This window comes from Lissotriton vulgaris, chromosome 7 (assembly GCF_964263255.1).
Source record: "Lissotriton vulgaris chromosome 7, aLisVul1.2, whole genome shotgun sequence".
Lineage (NCBI taxonomy): Eukaryota > Metazoa > Chordata > Amphibia > Caudata > Salamandridae > Lissotriton > Lissotriton vulgaris.
In genome coordinates, this window is record NC_141695.1 from 882183103 (window position 1) to 882206593 (window position 23491).

The 23491-nt window shown below is 43.7% G+C and overlaps 1 protein-coding gene across 1 annotated transcript in view; it reads left to right on the forward strand.

Moving 5' to 3' along the window:
- The window catches only part of FAT2 (FAT atypical cadherin 2), a 231215-nt gene that overhangs the window by 204381 nt on the left and 3343 nt on the right, over positions 1 to 23491 (forward strand). The window contains exons 21-22 of the mRNA XM_086931273.1: positions 4861 to 5014; positions 8681 to 9270. Of these exons, the coding sequence (XP_086787399.1) occupies positions 4861 to 5014; positions 8681 to 9270 (744 nt within the window). The remainder of the gene's footprint in view (positions 1 to 4860; positions 5015 to 8680; positions 9271 to 23491) is intronic.

Consider the following 23491-nt stretch of genomic DNA (forward strand, 5'->3'; position numbering starts at 1 on the left):
ACAATAAAATAGTTTCAATTGGAAAGTCTTGGTCCCGAGTACACAGTAAGAGTTGCGCCTGATGTGCGAGTCAAGTGATTTAGGAGTTTCTGTTCTTCCCTTGCACGTGGGAAACAAGCTGCCTCATAGTTTGCTTTAGGCTGCAAGCCCTTGAAGAACATTAAAGATATCGGGCCTCATTTATGAAAAGTGACGCATCGCTGCGTGAAAACAGCGATGCGTCACTTTTCATTGAGCCCTCCTTGCGACACCAATGATGCGTCATATTTACAGTATGACGCATCATTGCACAAGGAGTTAGATACGTCAGTATTTCTGACGTATCTGTATGGCGCAAAAGTGACGCACTGCTGGAGTGTGCCACAAAAGTGACGCAACTCCAGCAATGTGTCCTTTCACATGGGGCAAGCCCCATGTGAAAGGGCTTGCATCAGTCGTATGTCTGCTGTGAGGCAGGCGTAAGAAACTGACGCATTTGCGTCCTAGAAGTGGCACAGAGAAATCTTATAGATTTCACTGCGTCACTTCTATGACCTTTTCTAGCGTCAGAACGCCCCCCTGCAAACATTATACCTGGCGCAGGTATAATGTAGCGCAGGGGTTTACAAAGTGACGCATCTACCTAGATGCGTCACTTTGTAAATATGGTGCAACAAGGCACATTTTTTATGCTGCTGGTGCGTCACAAAAAGTGATGCACCGGCGGCGTAATAGTGACGCACGGCCTCATAAATGAGGCCCATCGACTTCTATCATCTTGAGGAATGCGTCACTTAATTTGTGTCGGTGCTTGCAAGAGGTGGGCACCAGGTCTTAAAAAGACTTTCTGCCACAGAACAAAGAAGGAAGGGAGAAAATGAAGAAAGGAGGAAGAGAAAGATACAACAAGCATTAGCAATGCCAATAGGTCTATCCTCTGAGAGCTGTTGGCTTTGGCAATGCTTTGCAGTGTGGCTAAAACTAATTTTAAAAAATGCTCTTAGGCAGCCAACGTCAATGTGCTTTTTTCTTTTTTAAAGTAATTTAGTGCCAGATGCATTATAGTACTTTATTATTATTATTTTTAGCTATGCTGCACAGTAGCCACAATACTATACAGCATGGCTACAAATAAGTGCCAAAGTTAACAATGACCTGCTGTACAGCATGAACAAAAGCCAATGACAGAGCCAATAGTGTGAAAGGCGATACCCATTGGCTTTGCCAATGCTTGTTAGGTCTTAGCACAACACCCCTGTGATTTTGAGCAAATCAGTTACTCTACCCAGACATGAACAAAAAATACAACGTTTGACAAAAAATCCTATCTCATAAAGAAAACAATTGCACCCATATTCATATCTTAGTGAAAATACATTTGTAAGGAGGTAGCATCAGTTGTCACAATAAAAGCAGATGAATCCTGCTATCACAAAAACATTTATTTCAAATGAGAAAAGAGCTTCTTTGAAGTACATGTATCATAGTAAAGCATAGCTACACATGGATTTACAGCAATGAAGCTGAAGCAATCAGTGCTAGGCCCATTCTCCAGCTGAAAGAAGATTAAGTGAAACCAGCATGCACTGTCCACTTAGAAAGCATCAAATTAGATTGACAGTAAATCCAATGAAATTTAAGCAAGGGGTGGGTTGCAAGCTCCTTGTTGGATACAATATCTCTCGCAAGCGAGCGTTCATGCAGCACTTGAGCCATCGCAGGTGATACCTAAAAACAGTGACAACGGGAAAAAGGAAATATTTAGATTTCCTAGCTCTAAATTCAATTTGGAACCAAAAATGGAATTGCTGGCAAACAAAATATCTAAAACATACAAGTGTAAATGAGACATGAAACCAAGAATGGCAGCATAAAGTCGTAGATGTCATTATCTCCTAGAATAAAAGTCTGCCATGCAAAAGGTGGATCTGAAGATCTAAGAATGTGCTTTTGTCCCACCACACGTTAGAACATCTTGCTTATGGATGCTCCTATTTCTGTTGTTGTTAGTGTCCTGGAATGAATAGAACAGATTTCTCTCAGTCATTAGCCTATTTAACTCACTAATCTCACTTAGGACCAGAAGTACAAACATTAGGCATAGCGATTTCTTAATTGTAGTTCTCTCCGAATCACAATCAGTATTCCTAATGTATGAAAGTCATTGAGTTTCATTCAGGCATTCGTTGTGGGTCGCAAAGTGTTCTAACTCTTGATATTAATGTGGAAGTTCACAGTTTGAGACCCACTAGGAATCGCAGCTATCACAGGAATGGTGGCCTGCTGAGGTCAGCAGAACACAATGTCTGTAACAGCTCTTTTATACACCAAACATTTAAAACATTTTTTTTAAAAAATGCAACTCGTTTCCCTTAAAGGAAAACGGAATGTGTTTAAAGAGATCAAAGGAAACCTTGAAGTTTCCTTTTTCTAGAGTAGTGCTCTTAAAAAAAATAATATTTACATTCTCAAAGGGGAAGTGAATCCTTTAGGGACCCCTTACGCTTTACAAATGGGTTACCAACCAGTTTTAAACTGGAGGTAAAGTATTACGGTTTTGTGGCCAGAATTAAGTCACAAAACAGTAATAAAGTATTGATTTGGTATTTGGAAGAGACACCCTAAACACGTGCCTTCCAAATACCGAATTGCAAATGCAAAATGCTATTCGGTAACAAGTTACTCAATCGCAATTTGTACTTTGTACATTTGAAAAGGCATTTTTCCAGGCGCAAACGGTTCGATTCAAAATGCTTTGTACATCTGGCCCATTGTCTAATGGCCCGTCATGATGAAAACAACAGTCCTGCGCCTTGGGGCTGAGTGATAAAAGAACTGAGGCCAAGTAACAAGCTTTTTTTCTGGACGACAGGATAAGCTGTTCACCTGAAGATCTGATCCCACAAGCGCTGAGGCGTAAAAGTTGTTTTATGCACAAACTTCTATGTAAAAGGCGCCTCGAAGACTAGAAGGCAGAGTATGAAGGCAAGCAACCCGGGCAGCATGGTGCGAGTCAAGCTTTAGTGTGAGCATGGCTGTCATCAACTGGTCTGGGGAAAGTGGCGGAGAGCTGCTCTTTGGCAGGAAATGATGGAAGTACCTATGGAGACAGTAGATTTTCTCCCCCTTAACAGTGGAATTGGAGGCTGGAGGAAGGTAGAAGAACAGCCCCACAGGCTGACTGTGTGCAGTTTTGATGACTCTACAATGGTTCCTGCTTCCTTCCCTCTGATTACAGAGGATTGTACTACTGAATAATGAAGACAGAAATACTGTCATGTAAGAATATTGTGGACAAAATATAGAAGACCAAAATATCAAAAGGTAAGTCCCTAAAGGGTAAATATGGATTTACTGTCCTAATTCCACATCTACATACCTTGAAAATGTATAATTTTTCAAGGTACATATATGTGGGGTTAGGTATAAAAATCTGCACTTACTTACCCCTCAGTTTCAATATTTTGTCCTCAGTATTTCCATGCCACAGTATTTGATATTCAGGGGGCACACCAAAGCAGAAGAGCTCCCAACAAGAGGGAGCCTGGGTCGGGACAATGTTATAGAGGGGAAGGGAACAAGCCTAAAAGAGCAGAGAGTATGGAAAGGTGTTTAGTGTGTGCCACAGGGAAAAACAGAGAAGGTTCACACCTATAGATGGCACAGATTTACTTGGGACACCTGTCTCTGCAAAGGCCTCTAAAGGTGGTTCCACATGAGTGTGTGGATGTGTGTGCTTGTGTGTGAATATCAGAGCACGCTCTACACACGGAAACAAATGGGAAAGGATTTTGATTATGTGCTCTTTGGTTATTGAGGCTTAAATATCAATTTTACCACTAATCCGACCTGTACAGTCGACCCAGTGAGTCGAATGTGTAAAAGGTCCCTCTTGGTACCTAGTAGTGTCATTCAAGGACTAGGGCATCCATTTGCTGAATCCTCGTTCTAATATTTGCTCAATGAGGTAAAAGTCACTGGAGGACCTCAATGACAATGGTTTTTAAAACCCACTTCATCCTCAGAAAGGCACTCGGGGGAAGAGGCAGGGCATTAATTTCACTCGTGGCATCTGCCAGCCTCCATGTTCTCGAAAGTCTTTGTGCCTGGTCTTTGATTTCGCAGATGCCCAGAACAAACACATGGCATATGGGGTGGTGTGGTGTGAGGGCCTAAGACCAATAGGGGCTAAACCCCTGCACTAGATAGGGGACCTAGTTTACAAAAAATATGAGAGATGTAGAGGCTGTTAGAGAGACACGAGTTCTGGCATTGGAAGGCACACCTCCATCCACACTTACTCCTGGGTTTCCTGCAATCTCCATCTAGATTTAGTAAACGGTAGACCAGGAGGCCAACAGTTTTTTCTCTGGGATGCTACCAGCTGCCACTATACTGAAACTCATGGCAGCCTCTAGAGAGCACACTAGATGTCATATCATTGAATAGCTTTCCTGAAAGCCAAAGATGGTGGGGCCCCTGCTACTCACGGGTGAGACCAGGTGCACCCCCAAGAATGCGAGGTTGAAGAAACCTGCCCATATAGAAGCGCATGGACACCCTCCCAATCCCAATGATATCCTTTATGTGGTGAAACATGTAGGTGCTGCTAAAGGCTCATATGAACATGTTATTTATTAACAGTATAAATGCCACATGGCAATTCATTCCTCCCCAGGTCCCAAGGAATCGCCCTCTTAGCGGGCATAGATCATGCAATTGTAATGAGTCAAAGTATTCTTTTTTGCAGCTGACTGGACACCAGTGAGTTGGATAACTCCATGGGTTCTCCATGACTAGTTTATGTACCGTAATTGATTACATTTCATATGTTACGTAAATGCCCTGCATTTTTTGACCCATTTGTACCTTTCTCCCCAGGTTACAGCTGCATTTGCCCCCCGCCATTTACTGGTCAGCACTGTCAGCTGGACCGAGACAGCTGTGCTTCCCAGCCGTGCCTTCGGGGTGGCACCTGCACCCCAACTCACAGCGGATACACCTGCAAATGCCTGAGCCAGCACCAAGGACCTAGGTGAGACCAGAAGGCTGGCCATAGTAGTTTTGGGGGTCCCGTTTATACTTTACACAATATTTGTGACTGGCGAACAGTGCAAAGATTTTTACGACCTTAAGTAGTTACTTTGCCATCCTCCTTTAGTTAGGAATTAGACTGTTTTTCTGCTTTTAGGACCAATTTGGTACCCCCTGCATAGTTGTGGGTTGCCAAGATTTTATGTTTTTGTCGACTGTTGGAGGGTGTTATTGTGGGCCTCGCACAGGCTACTAATGGTACTGCTGGTAGTTCCATTGCTATGGCCAAAACCACCTCTGTCCTTACGTAGAGGACCCCAGCTACACCCAGATACTGCCTGAAGTATTAATAGCACAGTTGTGAGCCAGTACGGCTGCATTTAGAAAAGTTGCAGAAAAGCTGATGGATTCCCAGCTGTAGCGCAATTGTTACTAATAAATTCTGCATATATTTTCCGAAGGCCTTCAGTGGGTGATAAGGATTTCCAGTAACTTCTGTGAGGTGCTAAATTCTTCAGTGGCAATGACTGAATACTGTGTGGTGCCTTAAATTTGCATTAGACAGGTTATATCACATGTTTCCTGCTCCACCGGTTTCTTAAAAAAAGATGGATGACTGGTAACCTAGTTTCACTCTAGATACTCTTCTAAAAAAATAAAGGAATGACTACTAGTCCTACGAGCCTACGTTTGAATGTCAAAACCAGTGAGATCCAGCTTCCCAAAGAGCACGCGCTACATCACACAAAAGAGTGGAAACCATTGTCTTGTCGGGGTGGTGCTGAAAGTAAGATTTTAATTCTGAACATATACAAACTAAAAATGTAATCCTTGGATTAACAGGATATGGCGAGGGAGCTGTAGTACCTCTTGTTCCAGGTCCCAGAAATCTCACCAGCACAACATCCTGATGGCTTCCCCAAAAACATTTAAACACCCTAAAAATCACTGAAATGTTACACTTTAGCTGAGGACAGTATTGTAACATAGCATTTTCGAGACACTTGTAAATGTAATCAGAGCAGTTCTAATGCAAATAGATCTTGCAGAAAAGGATGGAGACATAGGGGGTCATTAGGATGGCGCCCGCCATCCTCGTGGTAATGGGGACCGGCCGCCATAAGGGCGGGGGTCCCGTGGGTGGTATTAGGATGTGCCCGCCACAGTGGCGGGCACATCCTGTATTATTAGCATTGTGGCGGGCGGTGCTCTCTGCACCGCCCGCCACAATGCTAAAAATGCATTTCAGCATTTGCATTTACAAAGCGGCAGGCACCGCGCGGTGCTTGCCACTTTGTAAATGCAAATGAAGGGGGGTACCACAGGTACCTCCTGTGTGCACCCCCCACCTCTCCTTCACTCTGGGGGCCCGCAGGGGGCCCCCAGAGTGAAGACCGCATGCCTTTCCGTGGCGGCATCGCCACCGCGGAAAGGTACCTAAATACAAGCATCACAATATGGCTGGCGGTGACATTTAGACTTGGTGCTTTGCACACCAAAATCTGCCTGTCCTACTGTTTGCCCTCAGTGAATTTCAGCAGGTTTGATTTGACAAAATTATTCTGGGAAACATTGCAGGGATGGGGTGATTACCTGAAAACTTGTGATTTCAATCTGAGCACAAACCTACACTTGAGTAGGGATCAATAAAAATACCCCACTCGTAACGTGGTCCCAAAGTCAGCAAATCCTCAGCTGAAGCCCTTTACACCCCAGCGTCAAATTTTAACAAAACTTCATGTTTCCAACAATTCACCTAGACTCCTCAGATGTTCGGGATTTTCCCCAATTATCAAAAGTAATATACCCAAAATCATTGTGAAACTGGCCAAAAGTATCAGCATCAACAAATCCCCTTCCCACAATTGTACCTACAGACAATATTATGTACCTCTTCTGTCATGGAGTCACCTATACCCTCTGCAGTGTATGCGCCTGCTGCTTCACTTTCCTCCTTAGCCACCTCCCTCTCAAAGAGTGCCTTCCTCGGACGATGCACTCATCCTCCCCTGCATACGTTGTGCTGTAGTATTAATTCACTTTGTAAAACACACACAAAAAAAGGTACTTGGCCCTGATTATGTGTGGGGTGAAATTCTGAGGGGTGGGGGTTATTTAATACACCCAATAATCACCTGGTGCATTAAATACCTAATTCCTCTCTACATTTCTACAGGTCAAGCCTGTCGAAATTGAACAGGGGCAAAGTACACAGTATTTACTGTACCTTGTGGATTTCGGCGTGTCAAGGACCAAATCCGCATGTTATTCCCCAAAAACTCAGAATAGGCGCTATTTATTGCACAGAATAAATAACATAACCTGGCCTATGGTTATTTATGAGGTGCGATACATAGCATTGTGATACCAACGAATTCAGTATGGGACTTGTATACTCCTTCTGCTCACATTCAGGAAACTACTTTTTAGGTCTTGCCTAGGCAGCGCTTGCATTGTCTCTTCGAGACATGCTGTATTCAGGATATGTGCATAAAGCTCTGCCTACTTCCCGCTCTTTTCAATTGGCTCCTGTCCCTGTCCTTTGTACATGGTGGCCGTTCATTGGTCATTAGACTTTGTAGTCCCTCCTTAGTATAGCCCTTTCTCTTTTTGTATCCTCCCATGAGCTTGTGGCACTGTCTTGCATGCAATTTGCTATCTAACCGCTCCTAGAAGAAAAAAATGCTTTCGTGCATGTAAAAAAATTATTTTTTATTTTAATCTACCACTCCAAGTTGTGTCTGCCATCTTGATATGGTAGATTAAAAAAATCACCAACATCATTCTGCCATTGCAAGCAAACATTTGTATGCAAGTATGCTTCATAATGTATACATGCACACATGGAATTATGCAGCTACTAACAGCATCATGATGCATAAGCTTCCTTTTCTTGCTAATGCTGCACAGTATTGGCAGAGTAATTAGTTTAAATGAATAAGACCAAGTGCTTAATTTCTAAAAGAATAAGTGCTGTGGCCCAAAGTTTTTCTCAGAAGCCTACCGCCAGTGCTATTGAATATTGAGTGAGACGAATATCAAGGTTGCATAGTCTTGATTCTAGTTCTTGGCTCTTTCATCCACCCTCAGACACTCCCTTTGTCACTTTTTTGTGCCTTTATCTTCCTATTTCTTACCTTCAAATGTGTTTTCTTTTCTCTTGCTCTGGGTCAAAGTCTGGTGGCTCCCGAAAACGAGTGGTGCTGAGCACCAGCTGAAACCCCGGCTCAAATTAAGAACTAGTGAGACCTGTTGGCTTTGATAATGCTTGTTTTGTCGGTCTACATGTATTTCTTCTTCTCCCTCGAACACTGCTCACAATCACTTTACAAGTTTCCTTTCTCGGTGCTGTTGACATGCATTCTCTGTCTCACTGTCTTTTGCTGGTTCTACATTCCACCTACAAGAAGGAGAAGTTGATATGTGCTAAGACCAGCTTAAGGCGTTTTGCATAGAAGTGTTTATTGCTGGAGGTCTCCAGTCATGTAGTGTCAGGATCTGTCCACTGTTGCCCAGAAGCTTCTGATTTGCTACGCTATCATGAAAACTCTTTGCTACCCGCTAATTTAAGAATTTTTATTGACGGAATGTAATTAATTGTGTGTTGATGTGAGAAGGCTAATGTGTGCTCTCGCCTCTTTCTCCCTTCCCAACCTTTACTCTGCAGATGTGAGGATGATGTCTTAGGGTGTCCAGAGTCTCCTTGCATGAACGGGGGCCACTGTGAGGACAGCGACAGTGATGCCTCCCCACACTGTAACTGTACATATGGGTATGGGGGCCCGACCTGTGAGGTAAGGCAGTTGCCTGAGACTAGAAGCGACACCATGGTGACCGGGCCTCGCGAGATTGCAGAGATTGTGGCTGGTGTCCTGGGGCTTGGTATCCTGGTAGGTGCTTTCCTCATCCTGAAAAAGCACCTACGCCGTCGGAAGATGGCCCATAAGCCTGTCCCCAAGGAGGACCCTGACGTTATCCTGAAGAATGAGTTCTCCAAAAATATTGGTGTTGATACGCAAGGTGGTGGACCACCTATTGAGTTGAATCTTATAAGGACTGGCTCGCAGAACAATTTGAATGCAGCTGGCTCTCGTAAACAGCTGGACGCAACCGAATTCACATCCTTTGGCTCTGGAAACACTCAGAAAGCCCGCGGAACGGTGGTGTGCAGTGTCGCTCCCAACCTCCCACCAGCTCCACCTTCGACCTCCGACAATGAGTCCATTGTGAAGAGCACTTGGGAAGGTGATGACTTCGGTGAGCGTGTCTATTCTCATTGTAACATTATCACTGTCTTACCACTGTTTTTGTTTTTACTTCATTTCAAATAAGGTTGAATTGGTCTACTGTTAACACCGTTCCATAAGAAATTAGCCCACTCCTAATAGAGCAAGTCACATAGATAGAATTTAAAATGTAGAGTCAAGTGCCAGGCTCAACATAAAATGCTAAAGGCCCCTCCATTCCTCTGTCTTTTACCAGTTCTTCCTGTGCAGCCAGAACACCCGAGACATAACCATAAAGGAAAGAGGGAGGAGAAAGTGAAAGAGGTGAAATGTTAACTTGAAAAGGAAATGGAAAGAAAAAAGAGAAGGAAAGGGAAATCAAAGTGAAAAAAGGAAAGAGAAAGTGTCAAAGAAAAAATACCTTTTTTACATTTTATTCCGAGTCAGCACAGTCACTGTTGCTTTTCTGAGCTAAATTTGCCTTCTTCCCTGGAGAAAATAATGCAGCTAGCCAAGGTTTTCTAGTGTGTATATTCATTTTAAGGCCTGTTTTCGGTGTCTTTCCAGCTATGTGTGCGGGGAGGAACGGAGGGTAGGAAGGAGTAGGTTTTTGCATTTCATTGTGGTTTACTATCAAAATCGTACCTAGATTTTTAAATAAAATAAAAGATACTGCCTTAATTCAGTAACTAGAATTGCCTTAGAGTACAGGAAGATGGTCACAAGTAGTTAGGTCTGTTTTTCTATAGACAGTACTTTTTGGTTTGCTAGTAACTGTCGCCCCGTCTGATGAATCTTCACAAAACTTTCCAAAAAAAAGTTCATCCACCTCAGCTCCTTCCTGGAAAGTTTTGGGGTGATCCGTCCAGCGGTGGCTGAGAAAAAAGGAGGGTCCCAAAACATAAAATTTCCATGCATTTTCCATTGACTTCTTTAAGAAAAGTTTTAGCAAAAACTGATCGGAATTCCACCAAATTCATCATAAAGCTATAACTTGGATCACAGATTGTGCTTTTTGAGATGTGATGTAAATCAGTTCAGTAGTTTTTGAGATATTAATTGTGAAAAATAATTGCATATCTTTGCAGTTGAACTCACAAGAGTTCCACAGGCGTCCTGCCAGAGCACAACATCAAAAATAGAGCCTTGTTATGGGTTGAGAGGCTCATATTTCCCATGAGCCATCACCATATCAAAGGAGCGAGAGGCTCCCGCAGGTCTTGCGAACGCTCTGATTTGGTTGAATGTTAGAAATTAAATGGCTGCCATTTACTGTAACAAATTGGAGGTGTTGTGGAAATGAAGCAAAAAAAGCTATGTAATGGGGCAGCAGAAAGGCATGCTGTTCCCTTCACTTAAGGTGTCTAAGGGATAGCTACTGTGAAGATAATAAATATATATTGATTTTAACAAATTTTTCTGATCTAGCACACAGTCCACTACTGTATTGTGAAGTGGGGCATAGTCGATAAGCATATAGTGGAATAGCATAAACTATAGTTGCGTACAGTGCATGGTGTACAGTTGTGAGCAGTACATTGTAGCGGTGACCAGAAACTGTCATACACAACATGTAATAGATGACAGGGATGAGCAGTATAAAAATGTAGAGTTTAGTGTTGTAGATTGGAGTGGCATTCAATGGAGTCTGGTAGAGTAGAGTGGACTAATGTACTGTACAATATAGTGGTGTATACTAGAGTGTCAAAGTGGAGTGGCATACTTTAAATAGAGTACAGTGTAGTGCTGTAAAGTTAAATGTTATGCATTAGAGTGGCATTAAGTAGAGTGTGTAATTTAAAGGAAACATAGAGTTAAAGTGTGTGAAAAAACGTCAATTTTATAGCTGCAAAATATATATTATAACATGCACATGTACATTTTCTGGTTGTATAAGTTAATAGTGTAAGTAATGTTAAATGTATGTAAATGTAAATGTACAGGAATTTATATAGCGCAAATCACCGAGCGGTTTCTAAGCGCTTGCTTAGGGAACCCGTCCTGGTATTCCCCTGTGAGATAACCCCGGCAGGGTATCTGCAAGGTGAAAGCCAGGCATCCCGCCGCGAGGGGCCGTTGTGGAGATTAAGCAAGCTATTGCCCAGAGTCGCAGAGTGTGAACCCATGAATCGAGTAGGCACCAGAGCGAGAATTGTCGAGTCCATGGACATTTTAGGACGCAAGACCCCGCCGAGCCGGGAATTGAACCCTGGTCCCGGGCTGACCTCTGCTTCCAGATCTGCCTCCTCTAACCAGTGAGCCACACTTCTCCACTTCTCCATGTATAAATTATATAAATTATATAAAATTGTGCTATGATGTACCGTGCTTAATTGATGGTATACCACGATACATGGGGCTCACAACTGGGAATGTGATTGGTTCATGGCTGTGTTTTACTAAAGGTAAAAATCAGCCATATTGTTTTTATCACAAATTTCCATTATTGTGCGGTCAGCATTTTGCTGACTTATGGCTGAGATGTTACGTATAATTAGGTATTAAGTATTAAGTTGTATTGAGATTAACAACCTATTACCACTTTATTTGAGTAGTAAAGTGTTCCTTTATTTTGTTCATAAATGTTTATATATTATTGACCAATGGATTTTTTATATTTTCTCCTTTAATAATTTTGGACCGGTTTGCCGAATATCCTCAAAATTTAGCATACTTGTTCCACCTTTGTCATTGTGGAGGGAGTAGACGTTTTGTGTGGTTCTAGTCAAGGGGGTTCCGAGAAAAAAGGTGGTCCCAAAACATGCTTAATTGCACACTTTTGTATTTTCCGTTCTGAGAAAACAGTCAGTCGCATTTTGTTAAAATGTCTCAGGATTACATATTATAGTGCCCACATGAAAAGTTTGTGTAGTTTAGGTGCAAAGCGTAACTAATTTATAAGTTATAAGGTATTTAAAGTTAGGGATATCAGATGTTGTGTTATTTTAGTGAAATGTGGGGATATTACACAATAGTACCACAGTACATAGTGATTACAAGTCATTAGTTGATTCTATAATCGCTGGCTTTAGAAAAGTTAAATGCAGCGATGTTGCTTGTAGGTACAGTTGCCTGTGTTATGCCTTCCGATGTAGGTAAGTATTAGCAGTGGTATTTTTGCCCTAACTTTTACCGCTTTAGTAAAGTATAATAGGTAGATCAAAATATTTATATGTTTCTATATATTTTTTTTTAAAATACGGAGAGCACTAAAATATAGTACCTTATAGTGTATTTGCGCTTTTTTCCTTTTTTTTGTTACCGCGGTACTCCTGCAGTGATCCCGATTTTTCAAAAATATATATAAACTTATAAGTAATCTTCCCAACCTATCACCACTTTTAAAAAGTGTTAATATGTGTGAGGAAAAATTCCAAACACTACTTATCTATATTGAGTAGCATAACGCAGAATACAGGAAAACTCGAACTGAAAACAACATGGCTGCCTTTAACTTTTGTAAAGGCAGTCATTAGACAATCAGCTAATGACTTGTCATTGCTATATACCTCTGGAGTACCACAGTACTATCACGGCCACAGATATGGCTAAATTAAAAACACTTAAAACATATAAAATACTTGCCTACTTACCTACAATACCCCAAAGAATCATCTGCGCACCAAAATATATAATCCTTCCAAATGTTGTAACGTTCCGACTGATGATTTTCTCTCTACATGAAATACAAAAGTCTATATAAAATGCAATTCATTGGATTTTATGCCCGTTATGGGACCCTCTTTTTTCTTTGCACCCTTTTGATAAAAGCTGTGAAAATGTCATGACTCCAGGAATAAAATGGGGGCAGTATGGTCGAATCTACGAATTCGCAGTTGTGACGAAGGTCAGATTTAAGTCCACAGACAGATCTCTTCGTCACTGAAAAAACTGCTCTGTCTTTTTTTTTTTCGTCTTTAGATAAGTCAATTTACATATGAATGATTACTCAACATGGCTATCTATAATAGGAATCAGAAACCATAAACCTATTTTGAATTCCATGTGACCGCTATGCACTTACTTACAGCGACGGCTCGTGGAGGGAGTTACGGTGGGGCAGGAGGGCGGGGAGGGGGAGGGGCAGGGCGGAGGTTGCTAAAAACCGGCATATGGATAATTGCGGGTAAGTAAACAATTTAATTAATAAAACGAATTTCGTAGCTCGCACTGCATTGCATTTTGCGATGCAAGGCGCACTACGAAATTCGTTTTATTAATTAAATTGTTTACTTACCTGCAATTATCCATATGCCGGTTTTTAGCAACCTCCGCCCTGCCCCTCCCCCTCCCCGCCCTCCTGCCCCACCGTAACTCCCTCCACGAGCCGTCGCTGCTTACTTCTTTTGTATGATTGCTCAGCCTCTGCAGCTGTGTCCATATAATTGAGCTATTCGCCTAAATGCCTATCCTGAATTTTGCCCCCTTTCCTGCATTTTAAAAGTCATTGTCCATAAATTGTCACCCTGCAAGATTGTCACTCTTTGACTGACCTCTTGTTCCACTCTCAAGCCCTCCATAGCATCCTATTTGTTGTAGTGGTGTAAGGTGCAGGTGAAGGGGTGAAAACTACAGATGATAAACAGGACTTTTAGAGTGCTGAGAACTTTTAAGTCTTGCTGCTGCCTTCATGAGCCCTGAGACCAGCGGTAGCAAGGGGAACGCCAGGGGTGCCAACAGACTGCCACATTCATCCCCTTGACTTGTTTTTTTTGTAATTTTGATAAACACATATACTCCAATTTTAGAATTCCATCTCTTATGTGTATTTGAACCAGAAAACTGACTAAGAAGTTTCATAAATGTACACCGTGGCTTTTTTTTTAATAAAATAATATTTACGAAAAAAGTATGAGAACAAACCAAACCAAGCCTGAGAGAAAATATTGATAGGAAAATGTGTTTAACAACATTCCCACAATATGCCCCAAAATTAACATTTCATGCTGGTTCCCTCAAGAACCTCTATGTTCATCCCACCCTCCCCTTGCAATTGTTTATTTGACTCTTTCGTTGTTGCCAAATATCTTAACCACAATCTCGCATGGAAGCACCGGGTATTAAGTTTCAGCCTGCCATTTCAAAATCCACTGAGAGCTAGCCACGCCCACTTTTTAGGCCACGCCCCCGCCCATAAGCATTTAAGAGCTTTGCCTGCGAGCGCTTGTTAAAACTACTTCTCCTGAGGCGGAAAGCCGGGAGGAAGCACTACAGCAATTTGCACATCTTTTAAAACTGTTATTTGATTTTGTAACTTGGTATTTGATTTTAAAACTACCTGCTGCTTGTTCTGGGACCTGTGTCCACCTGGAAATCTTGCCGCCGCCATCAGCGGCGAGGCCGCTAGCCACGCCCACTTTTTAGCCCACGCCCCCCACCCATAAGCATTTAAGAGCGTTGCCTGCGAGCGCTTGTTAAAACTACTTCTCCTGAGGTGGAAAGCCGGGAGGAAGCACTACAGCAATTTGCACATCTTTTAAAACTGTTATTTGATTTTGTAACTTGGTATTTGATTTTAAAACTACCTGCTGCTTGTTCTGGGACCTGTGTCCACCTGGAAATCTTGCCGCCGCCATCAGCGGCGAGGCCGCTAGCCACGCCCACTTTTTAGGCCACGCCCCCCACCCATCCATCTTCCGACACACATATATAAATGTGCAATCCCAGGAAGCGCAGTGGACGAGAGCAGCGGGCGCGTCGTTTGCGCGCCGAAGGCGCGCCTAAGGCAAGCCCGTCCACGGCCGACCGGGGCCAGGGGCCATGACCCCTGCCCAAACTATTAGTGAGGCACCAGACTCGGGTGGAAACATTACCTATACAAGCCGCGAACTGCTGGATTTGATTGGTAAGACGACCACTAATACATTTGATTGTGCTCACATGGGTCCGATGGACACTTTCGGCCCATTTAGCTGTCACAATTGTAGATGGGAAAGTACCCTTAAACTGAACCCTGTGAAATTAAATCTACCCACATTTCCTCTTAAATGCATCTATATGAATGTAAGATCACTACCCAAACATTCTACGTACATCTGGGACCTTCTTAATGAACATCAACCTGATTTAGTGTGTTTATCTGAAACATGGCTTGATGACCACAATATCCCAGACATAGTCACAGCCCTTCCCCCAGACTATAAGATATTGAATGTTAATAGAGTTAAGAAAAAGGGTGGAGGTGTAGCTCTACTGTTCAGAGACCACCTTTCATGCAGGCAAGAGAGTATCGTGCCGGTGGAAAACTATAAAGTTCTGGCATTTACGGTGTCCATAAACACCAATGTGCTATTCGGAGGCATTTTAATCTACAATCCCCCAGGCTGCACACTAAATTTTAGCTCACAGATACTCACACAAATCATGCCTGTCTGTTTAAAGAACAAGAACATCCTCCTCCTTGGAGATTTTAATATACATCTGGACAACAGCAGCAGCTCTTTGACGAACCTATTAGTGGAAGATATGGCTATCTTGCAGTTATCTCAGAGAGTCCACCAACCAACACACATTGCAGGACATACATTAGATTTGATATTTTCTAATATCGAATCCATTGACATTGACCCTTTAACACCATTGTTATGGACCGATCCTTATATGATCACCTTCCGCATTAACCTCCCCATCCCCCAGACCAAAAAACACAGTGCACTTACAACAAACACGAGAAATTGGAAATCCTTCACACCTGATAAATTCAGAAATCATTTCTCATATCCCTCCTGTACAAGTACTAATATCCATGAGGAAATAGACCTCCTTCAAAAAAACATTAAAAATGCACTTGAACATTGTTCGACCACCCAATCCCGTCACAAACCTGGCAACAAAAAATCAGAGAGATGGTACGGACCTGAGCTTAAACTCTTAAAAAGAAATTGCACCTCCCTTGAGCATAAATGGAGAGTATCCAAGACAGATGAGACCAAAGACAGCTTCAGGAAAGCACAAACACTCTATCATAGAGCGATCAGAAATGCAAAAAAGGACTACTTCACACGCAGAGTATCCGAGAATAAAAATTCCTCTAAAGAACTTTTTAAAATTGTCAGAGAATTATGCAACTCAACCAATCTCTCCTTACATCTTACTCCTTCACAGGAGAACTGTAACAAATGTAATGACTTTTTCTGTGAAAAAATTGATACCATCTATGCCTCCTTTCCAAAACCAGGGACGGTAAAAAACGAACAACATGTACCAACCGTTGCACATACCATCTGTCACAGTTTTGGCCCTTTTACAGAAGAGGTAGAAAAAGTCATGCTTGAGGTCAAGTCGGGTTCACCACTTGACCCATGCCCACATTACATTTTTTCCCAGCTAACCCCTGTAATATGTCCAGAAGTCACTAGAGCACTTAATCTCTCCCTTAGTTCTGCCGAATTCCCAAAATCATGGAAACAGGCCCTAGTTACCCCTTTAGTAAAGAAGGCTGGGGCAGATGTAAACAATCCGGCCAATTACAGACCAATATCCCAGTTACCTTATTTATCAAAGGTCCTGGAGAAGTTGGTCAACAGACGACTTTCCACATTTTTGGAAGTCAATGGCTTGCTGGACGCTTCACAGACAGGGTTCCGGACAAACAATAGCACCGAAACCACACTCCTAGCGGTGACAGACAGTATTAGAACCAAGGTGGATCAAGGTAAAACAGTCGCTCTGATACTCCTTGGTTTATCAGCGGCTTTTGATACCGTACCTCACGATCAATTATTGAACACCCTGGCAGAGAAAGGAATCCAAGACAAAGCACTAGGTTGGTTACAATCGTTCCTAGCGGATCAAACCCAATCAGTTCGCTTGGGTGACTACACATCCCCTCCGTGACCTATAAAATACGGAGTTCCCCAGGGGGCGTCGTTGAGCCCAACCCTGTTCAACGTGTTCGTCTCCTCATTGGCAACCATCAGCAAATAGTGGGGTGTCGAAATGTGCTCCTATGCGGATGACACCCAGCTGATGGTCACCATTGATGAAAAAGATGACTCTAAAACCAGACTTACGAACTGCTTGACTGAGTTGGCAATTTGGATGCAGGACCACTGTCTCAGACTAAATGCTGACAAATCTGAAATTCTATTGTTCGGCAGAGGCACACAGGCCTGGGACAACAGCTGGTGGCCGAGCGACTTGGGCTTGCCTCCCAACCCTACTGCAAAAGCCAAAAATCTAGGAATAACACTGGATAGGGACTTATCCATGAAATCCCATGTTTCCATAGTTTGCGGCAGAGGCTTCGGCCTTCTGAAGATGCTTAGACGAGTCTTTCCTTGGGTTCCGACAGATTGCAGGAAAACACTAGTCCAATCACTATTGATGAGTAGGTTGGACTACGGCAATTCCCTGTTTGTGGGAATGGCAGATTACCTCTTCTCCAAATTACAGATGGTTCAGAATGCCGCTGCCAAAGCCATCTGTAATAAAAGAAAATACGACTCAGCCAAAAACTGTATGCGTGAGCTTCATTGGCTTCCAATGCGACAACGAGCCATTTTTAAACTGTTGTGTATTTCACACAAAGTACTCCACGATACAGGCCCCATCATCCTACATGACATGATCAGATTTCATAAACCCTCTAGAAACCTACGATCTATGACGTCAGGTAGAGCATCCATCACCCGAGCTTGGACTGTCAAGATGGGAGAACGGGCCTTCTCTCACATTGCCGCAACAAAGTGGAATGAGTTACCCCCCAAACTCAGAACAACTGATTGCTTCCTCTCATTTAGGAAACAACTAAAGACATTCCTCTTCCCCAGGTCAGATCAATAATTCTCAACTAGTGCTGCCGTTAAAATCACCTGCAAACTTTTTCTCAGCGCCGTGATGTCCTTTCAGGATGAATGTTAGCGCTTTACAAATAAAATAAATACAAATACAAATACATAGGGGCTGATTTTGATATTGGTGGGACTGCCACAAACAGGCCATCGGTGGCGGTCCCACTGGCAGACAGCCCTTCGAGCGATCGTCGGATTACAGTACCAGCGGTTGGACCTCAAGCTATCGAAGGGAAGACCGCCGCCTTCCCCAGAACCTCAGATCCCTATGGGTTGGCAGTCGGATTTGCAGTCCAGACAGGAAAGAGTGCCGAGGCAGACACCGCTGTTCGGTTTACGATACCCCTTTTCTACAGCCCTTTCATATCAGATAGACCACCATGATAAGGCTGTTGGAAACTGGTTTTAGGAGCCCCAAACAGGGGCCACAGCAAAGTGGTCCTTGGGGCACATGTGGTGCCCCACACACCTTCATGCACTGTGTGCCATGCACCATTTGGTGCATGGCACACGGTGCATGAATGTGTAGGAGGTACTCGATACCATGGTGGCTTGTGCTGCAGCCCTTTTTAACGGCTGCAGCACAAACAGCTGTGGTATGGAGCAGTTTCCGACTGCCATCATGGCGGTCACATTGTAATGCTGCAGTTGGACTGCCAACTGCCTGTCAGGTGGTCTCCTGACAGCCACGATAACGCTTGGCGGTCTGACTGCGCGGCATCGCAAAGATGCCCATAATTACTAACTCAGGGGAATGGTGTTGGAAACTCCAGCAACACTCAAAAGCAATATCTACTCTTATATTTTCCTTTGCTCAAGTGACAATTATCACACACTCAAACTCATAATAGTCAAGTCTTATCTCTCTTGGTTATTTTGCAGGCACGGGAAATCCTTATGTTTGTCAGTGGAGGATGTTAAATCATAGGGGACACTTTTCCATGTTGAGGGTGCAATGTGTCACCCAGTCAGTAAAAAAAGATTGAGAGTAGAAAAGAAGAGGAGAGGAGGAGGAAAAAGAGAGACACCACTTTGTCCACCGGATCCACCCCACACATCGGCACTCACCTAACAGCTTTTTTCTTAAAAAATCTCTGTGAAAGTGACCCTTCGGGGGACCGTCTGGCATTGCATCGCCGGCCCGATGAGGAGCAATAGCTTGATGATGAAGCATGACATCCTTCGGGGTGTGTGAGGGCAACTATGAGGCAAGACTTGGGGCCATAAAGGGAGCACAATGAAGATACATCCCTAATAAAAGCAAGGCGCCAAAAATTCAAACACGCTCACTAAAGGACCAACAAAGGAACAACTCCTACCTCTGTTTAAAGGGAGGCTAAAAGTGCCCCGCACGTAGTAAAATCCTTTAATAGATGCTGTAAGACAAGGTCATAGCTCCTTCCTCACCCAGGTTGAAAACCCTAGTCAATCAAAGAGAGGGAGAACATATATTAACCCCAAAAGGTCTGCCACCTCCTCAATTTTAATCACAGTAAGTGAGACCGCAATTCTGTGTGTTACCTGGTTATTAGTGCGGGCTTCTGCTTGCCCTACGATGAATCGTGCCTCTGGCTGAGGTCAAACCCAACCTCTGTTTGAATATGGGTCGGTGGCCTAAAGTGATGATAAAACGAACAAATATATAACTACAGAAATACTCGAGATCGATAATCACAATTAAACCGCCCTCCCTTCAGCGTGTCAAAGAACGAAATCTCGCTAAAGGTCCGGAATTATTCTATTACTAATTTAGCACTGCTGAGGGTTTGCTGATGAATTAACATTGCAAACACGAAGATAGATTTGTTTTAAGAAGAAATGTTCAACTTAGTCCATGCTCTATGGCTACCTACCATATCAGGAGAAGCCAGCATCTTAGCCCTCTCTACAGCTAGGCTAAATTGAATAGCAAAATGGTCCGACCAGTCAAGAGGGAGAGCAGGAACACTGCAGTCAAGCAGAATGTTAGAAAGAATGGGATCAAGTAAGTGACCGGCCTGATGGGTGGGTCCTTGATTGCACAGGATTAAATTAATAGCCTCACAGTCGGAAAGAAATGTTTTGCTTAAATTATTGCGGGGATCTTCTAGATGGTAAAATTAGCTGACTTCAGAACAAATGGAGCAACAAGTTCTGCAAACGACGACAGCCAGTGGGTAGATTTATCAGGGGGGCGGTAAATGAGCATACCTGATAATCTCAATTGAGGAGAGACCGTTAGTTTGAACAAAGCGGCTTCACAGTCGGGAAAAGGAAGGGCCTCCAATTGACATGAATGTGTAGCCTTGAAAATAACCGCAATCCCACCACCTTTCCCAGTATCTCGATCTCTTCTAGCAATGACATAGCCAGGGGGAAGGGCGCTAGCAACGTCAGGCCCGGAACTTGTATCAAGCCAGGTTTCTGTTAAAAACAGAGCATCTGGCTGAGCAGAATTTAGTAAGTCAAAAATGTGATCTTTATTTTTAGGTAGAGACCTGCAATTGATGCTCCAAAACATAAAAGACGAGTTTACTGGTTGGTGAGTTACTATAAGGCCTGATGTGCCCGTGTAACTAAACAAAAGGTCGACATGTTACACGCCTTATGTGTCTGAACGATCAATGGCGTTTCTTCAGGACCTGACTGATGTGGTAGATGTGAACATAACATGGGGTTCCAGAATAGAGATGGTTACCCACATGGGTAAGGGGTGGCTTGGGATTGACCACAGGGTTCTTTTCCCTACTGTGTGGTCGGCAATCTCGACTTGTAGATATGCCCAAGCACAGTAGGTACCCTCACGTAAAAGGGAGCAGTCTCCCAAGGCTAGTCTCCGCTGGATGCCCGCACACTATTGGGGTTGCGTCGGGTGCCAGCTCTTTAGCACCTACCCTCTCCCAGCCTTCTGGTTCTTTAGCCTACCAGGATCACCACACTATTAAAATGTTCACCAGTGGATTCCCCAGGTATTTTTATTTATCTACCCCTGCACGCACCACACCACTTTATCCACCGGCTCCACCCCACACACCCGCACTTACTTAACAGCTTTTCTCTTAAAAGATCTCTGTGAAAGTGAACCTTCGTGGTACCATCGGGCATCGCAGCGCCAGCCCGACGAGGAGCAAAAGCCCGATGATGAAGCATGACATCCTTTGGGGTGTGTGAGGGCAACTAAGAGGCAAGACTTGGCTCTCCCCTTCGGGATTGGATCCTTGATACTGGGGATGAACTTTTGCCTCTCTCTTTTTCCTCCTTCTTGCCTCTTCTTTTCTACTCTCAATCTTTCTTTTTACTGACTGGGTGACACATTGCACCCTCAACGTGGAACAGTGTCCCTTATGATTTAACAGTGATTTGTGGAGCACGGACACTGGACCTGAACAAGCTGCTGGTCCCCCCTCTTATTTGTTGACTTAACTTTGTCAGTGGAAGCCGGCATGGCTCGTGGGTGGTATGGTGGGGGGGAGTAGCGGGGAGGGGGAATTGCACGGTGGGGTTGCCTTGCACCGGTCTTGCGTCTCTACTCCTGCTCTCCGCTGAACAGGAAGTACAGCTAGGCCCCACTGACCAATCACAACGTTGCAATGCAGCGTTGTGATTGGTAAGCACCCAGGCTTACCTGACCAATCACTGCTCTGCAATGCAGCATTGTGATTGGTCGGAGCGGCATGGCACGGCGCTCTGCCAGGGACTGAAGCGGTGGGCGTGTTCTCCATGTAGGCTGTAATGCAGCCTGCATGGAGAACAGGGAAAGTGCGCATGACTGCTTTGGGCTGCGCGAGAGGGCCAACCAAACAGTCATTGCACACTTAGGAGTGGGCAAACCACTCCTCCCCTGCTCTGCTCCCAGAGCGCAGCAGACCCGCACACCTATCCATCTGCAAAGCTGCATGAAGAAAATAAAATGATAATAACACAAAGTTATTATCATTTTATGTTTTGTGTTTTGCACTGCTCAAAGCAGTGGGATGACGCTCCTCCGCCATAGTGGAGGAGCCGCCACTGATGTCTGTGCATGCTCTGTGTGCTCCTTAGACCTCTGCCCCTCTTCTAAGTTATAATCATATTTAGGTTTCTGAAAGACCGCGTAACGTTCCACAATTCTGGTTCTGTCATTGGACTAGCGTTCAGGCGTACGCACAGCGTGTACACCCTGCTTTGCTCTGGTCAGGCATCTGTCATTGCCTCACTCTGTCTGCCATAGGTCTGCTATGCGCTGTGACTCACAGCTCGCACTGCCATTGGCCCAGACTGCTATGTGGCACACAGATAGTTTGCAGTATTTTTTCTGAACAGCTGCACATGAAAAACATGTTTACGAACAATGAAGGCGCACAAACTGAGCAGAGCTTGCCTACCCTAAATCAAGCTTATTTCACATCTCGTTTTGTGCCGTAAAAGTATAGTGTTCATCAATTTGGAACTCTGAATATTTAACTTTCCACAATGAAAAAGTAAGCCCCTGTAGGATTAGGAAGGAGAATTCCAAAAGTAGTGCGTGTTCTCGCCATTAGCACAGTTCGGTGCAAATACAATAGGACGATTGGCAGTCTGAAAGCCACTCCCGCCTAAGACCGAATAGTATATTTGTATTGCCATGTCTTTAGCAGCTTTAAGCCAGCTGAAGTTCTGTATTCAGATGTAATTGCCTATAAGGCAATCTCTGCCAGCCAATGATATTCTTACAGAATGCCAGGGCCACATAAATCAAACTTGACCCAGCCTGGAGCCAGTTAAAGCAGGCATTGTATTGCTCTAGAAAGCAAAATCTAGTTGTTCTCACAAAAGAGTGAATTTCTAAAATAAATATTTTTGCTCATGGGCAAACCTAGAAGACATTTTTCTCAAGAGTGAACCAGTAGGGAGGAAGTGACGGTTGTCAACACTGGCCAGTCCCTGGTCTCTCTGTGACCTTTGAACTGTCAGCTACAAGTTAGTTTAAACGGTTCCCACACCATTCTTGTGAGTGACTTGACACGAGGTCAACATCCACTGGTAACCAAGACGTGGTTTATCGGAGATGTAGAATGTACAACTCAATATCAGAAGAGAAATCAATGATTCTCTCTCTGAAACTAATATGTTAGTAAAATGTGGCTTTCGTTGATCATTGTGGGTGGAGGGCGCTTCCTCTCACTCTGCTCTCATGTTTTCTATTACTCATTACTGAGGCTGCAGTGCAGCCCTACATATTCTCAGCGCCTGATTGCCACCTCATTGCCACCATCTTAGTCCATCTCCTATCTGACACCTCCTTGCTTAGCTACCCTAGCCATTTCTGAATCTACAGCCAATGCATATATATTCTCCTAAGTAAGCATTCATGTCCTACAAGTACCTATGCTCAAAGCAGTGGACTATGCAGCAACTCTAAACTGTATAGAGAGCCTTTTCCTTTCTAGCATCCTGCACTGTCTGCAAAACACATTTGACAATTCAACCTTCAGTGCCCTTACGATTGCCACCTTTGGGACC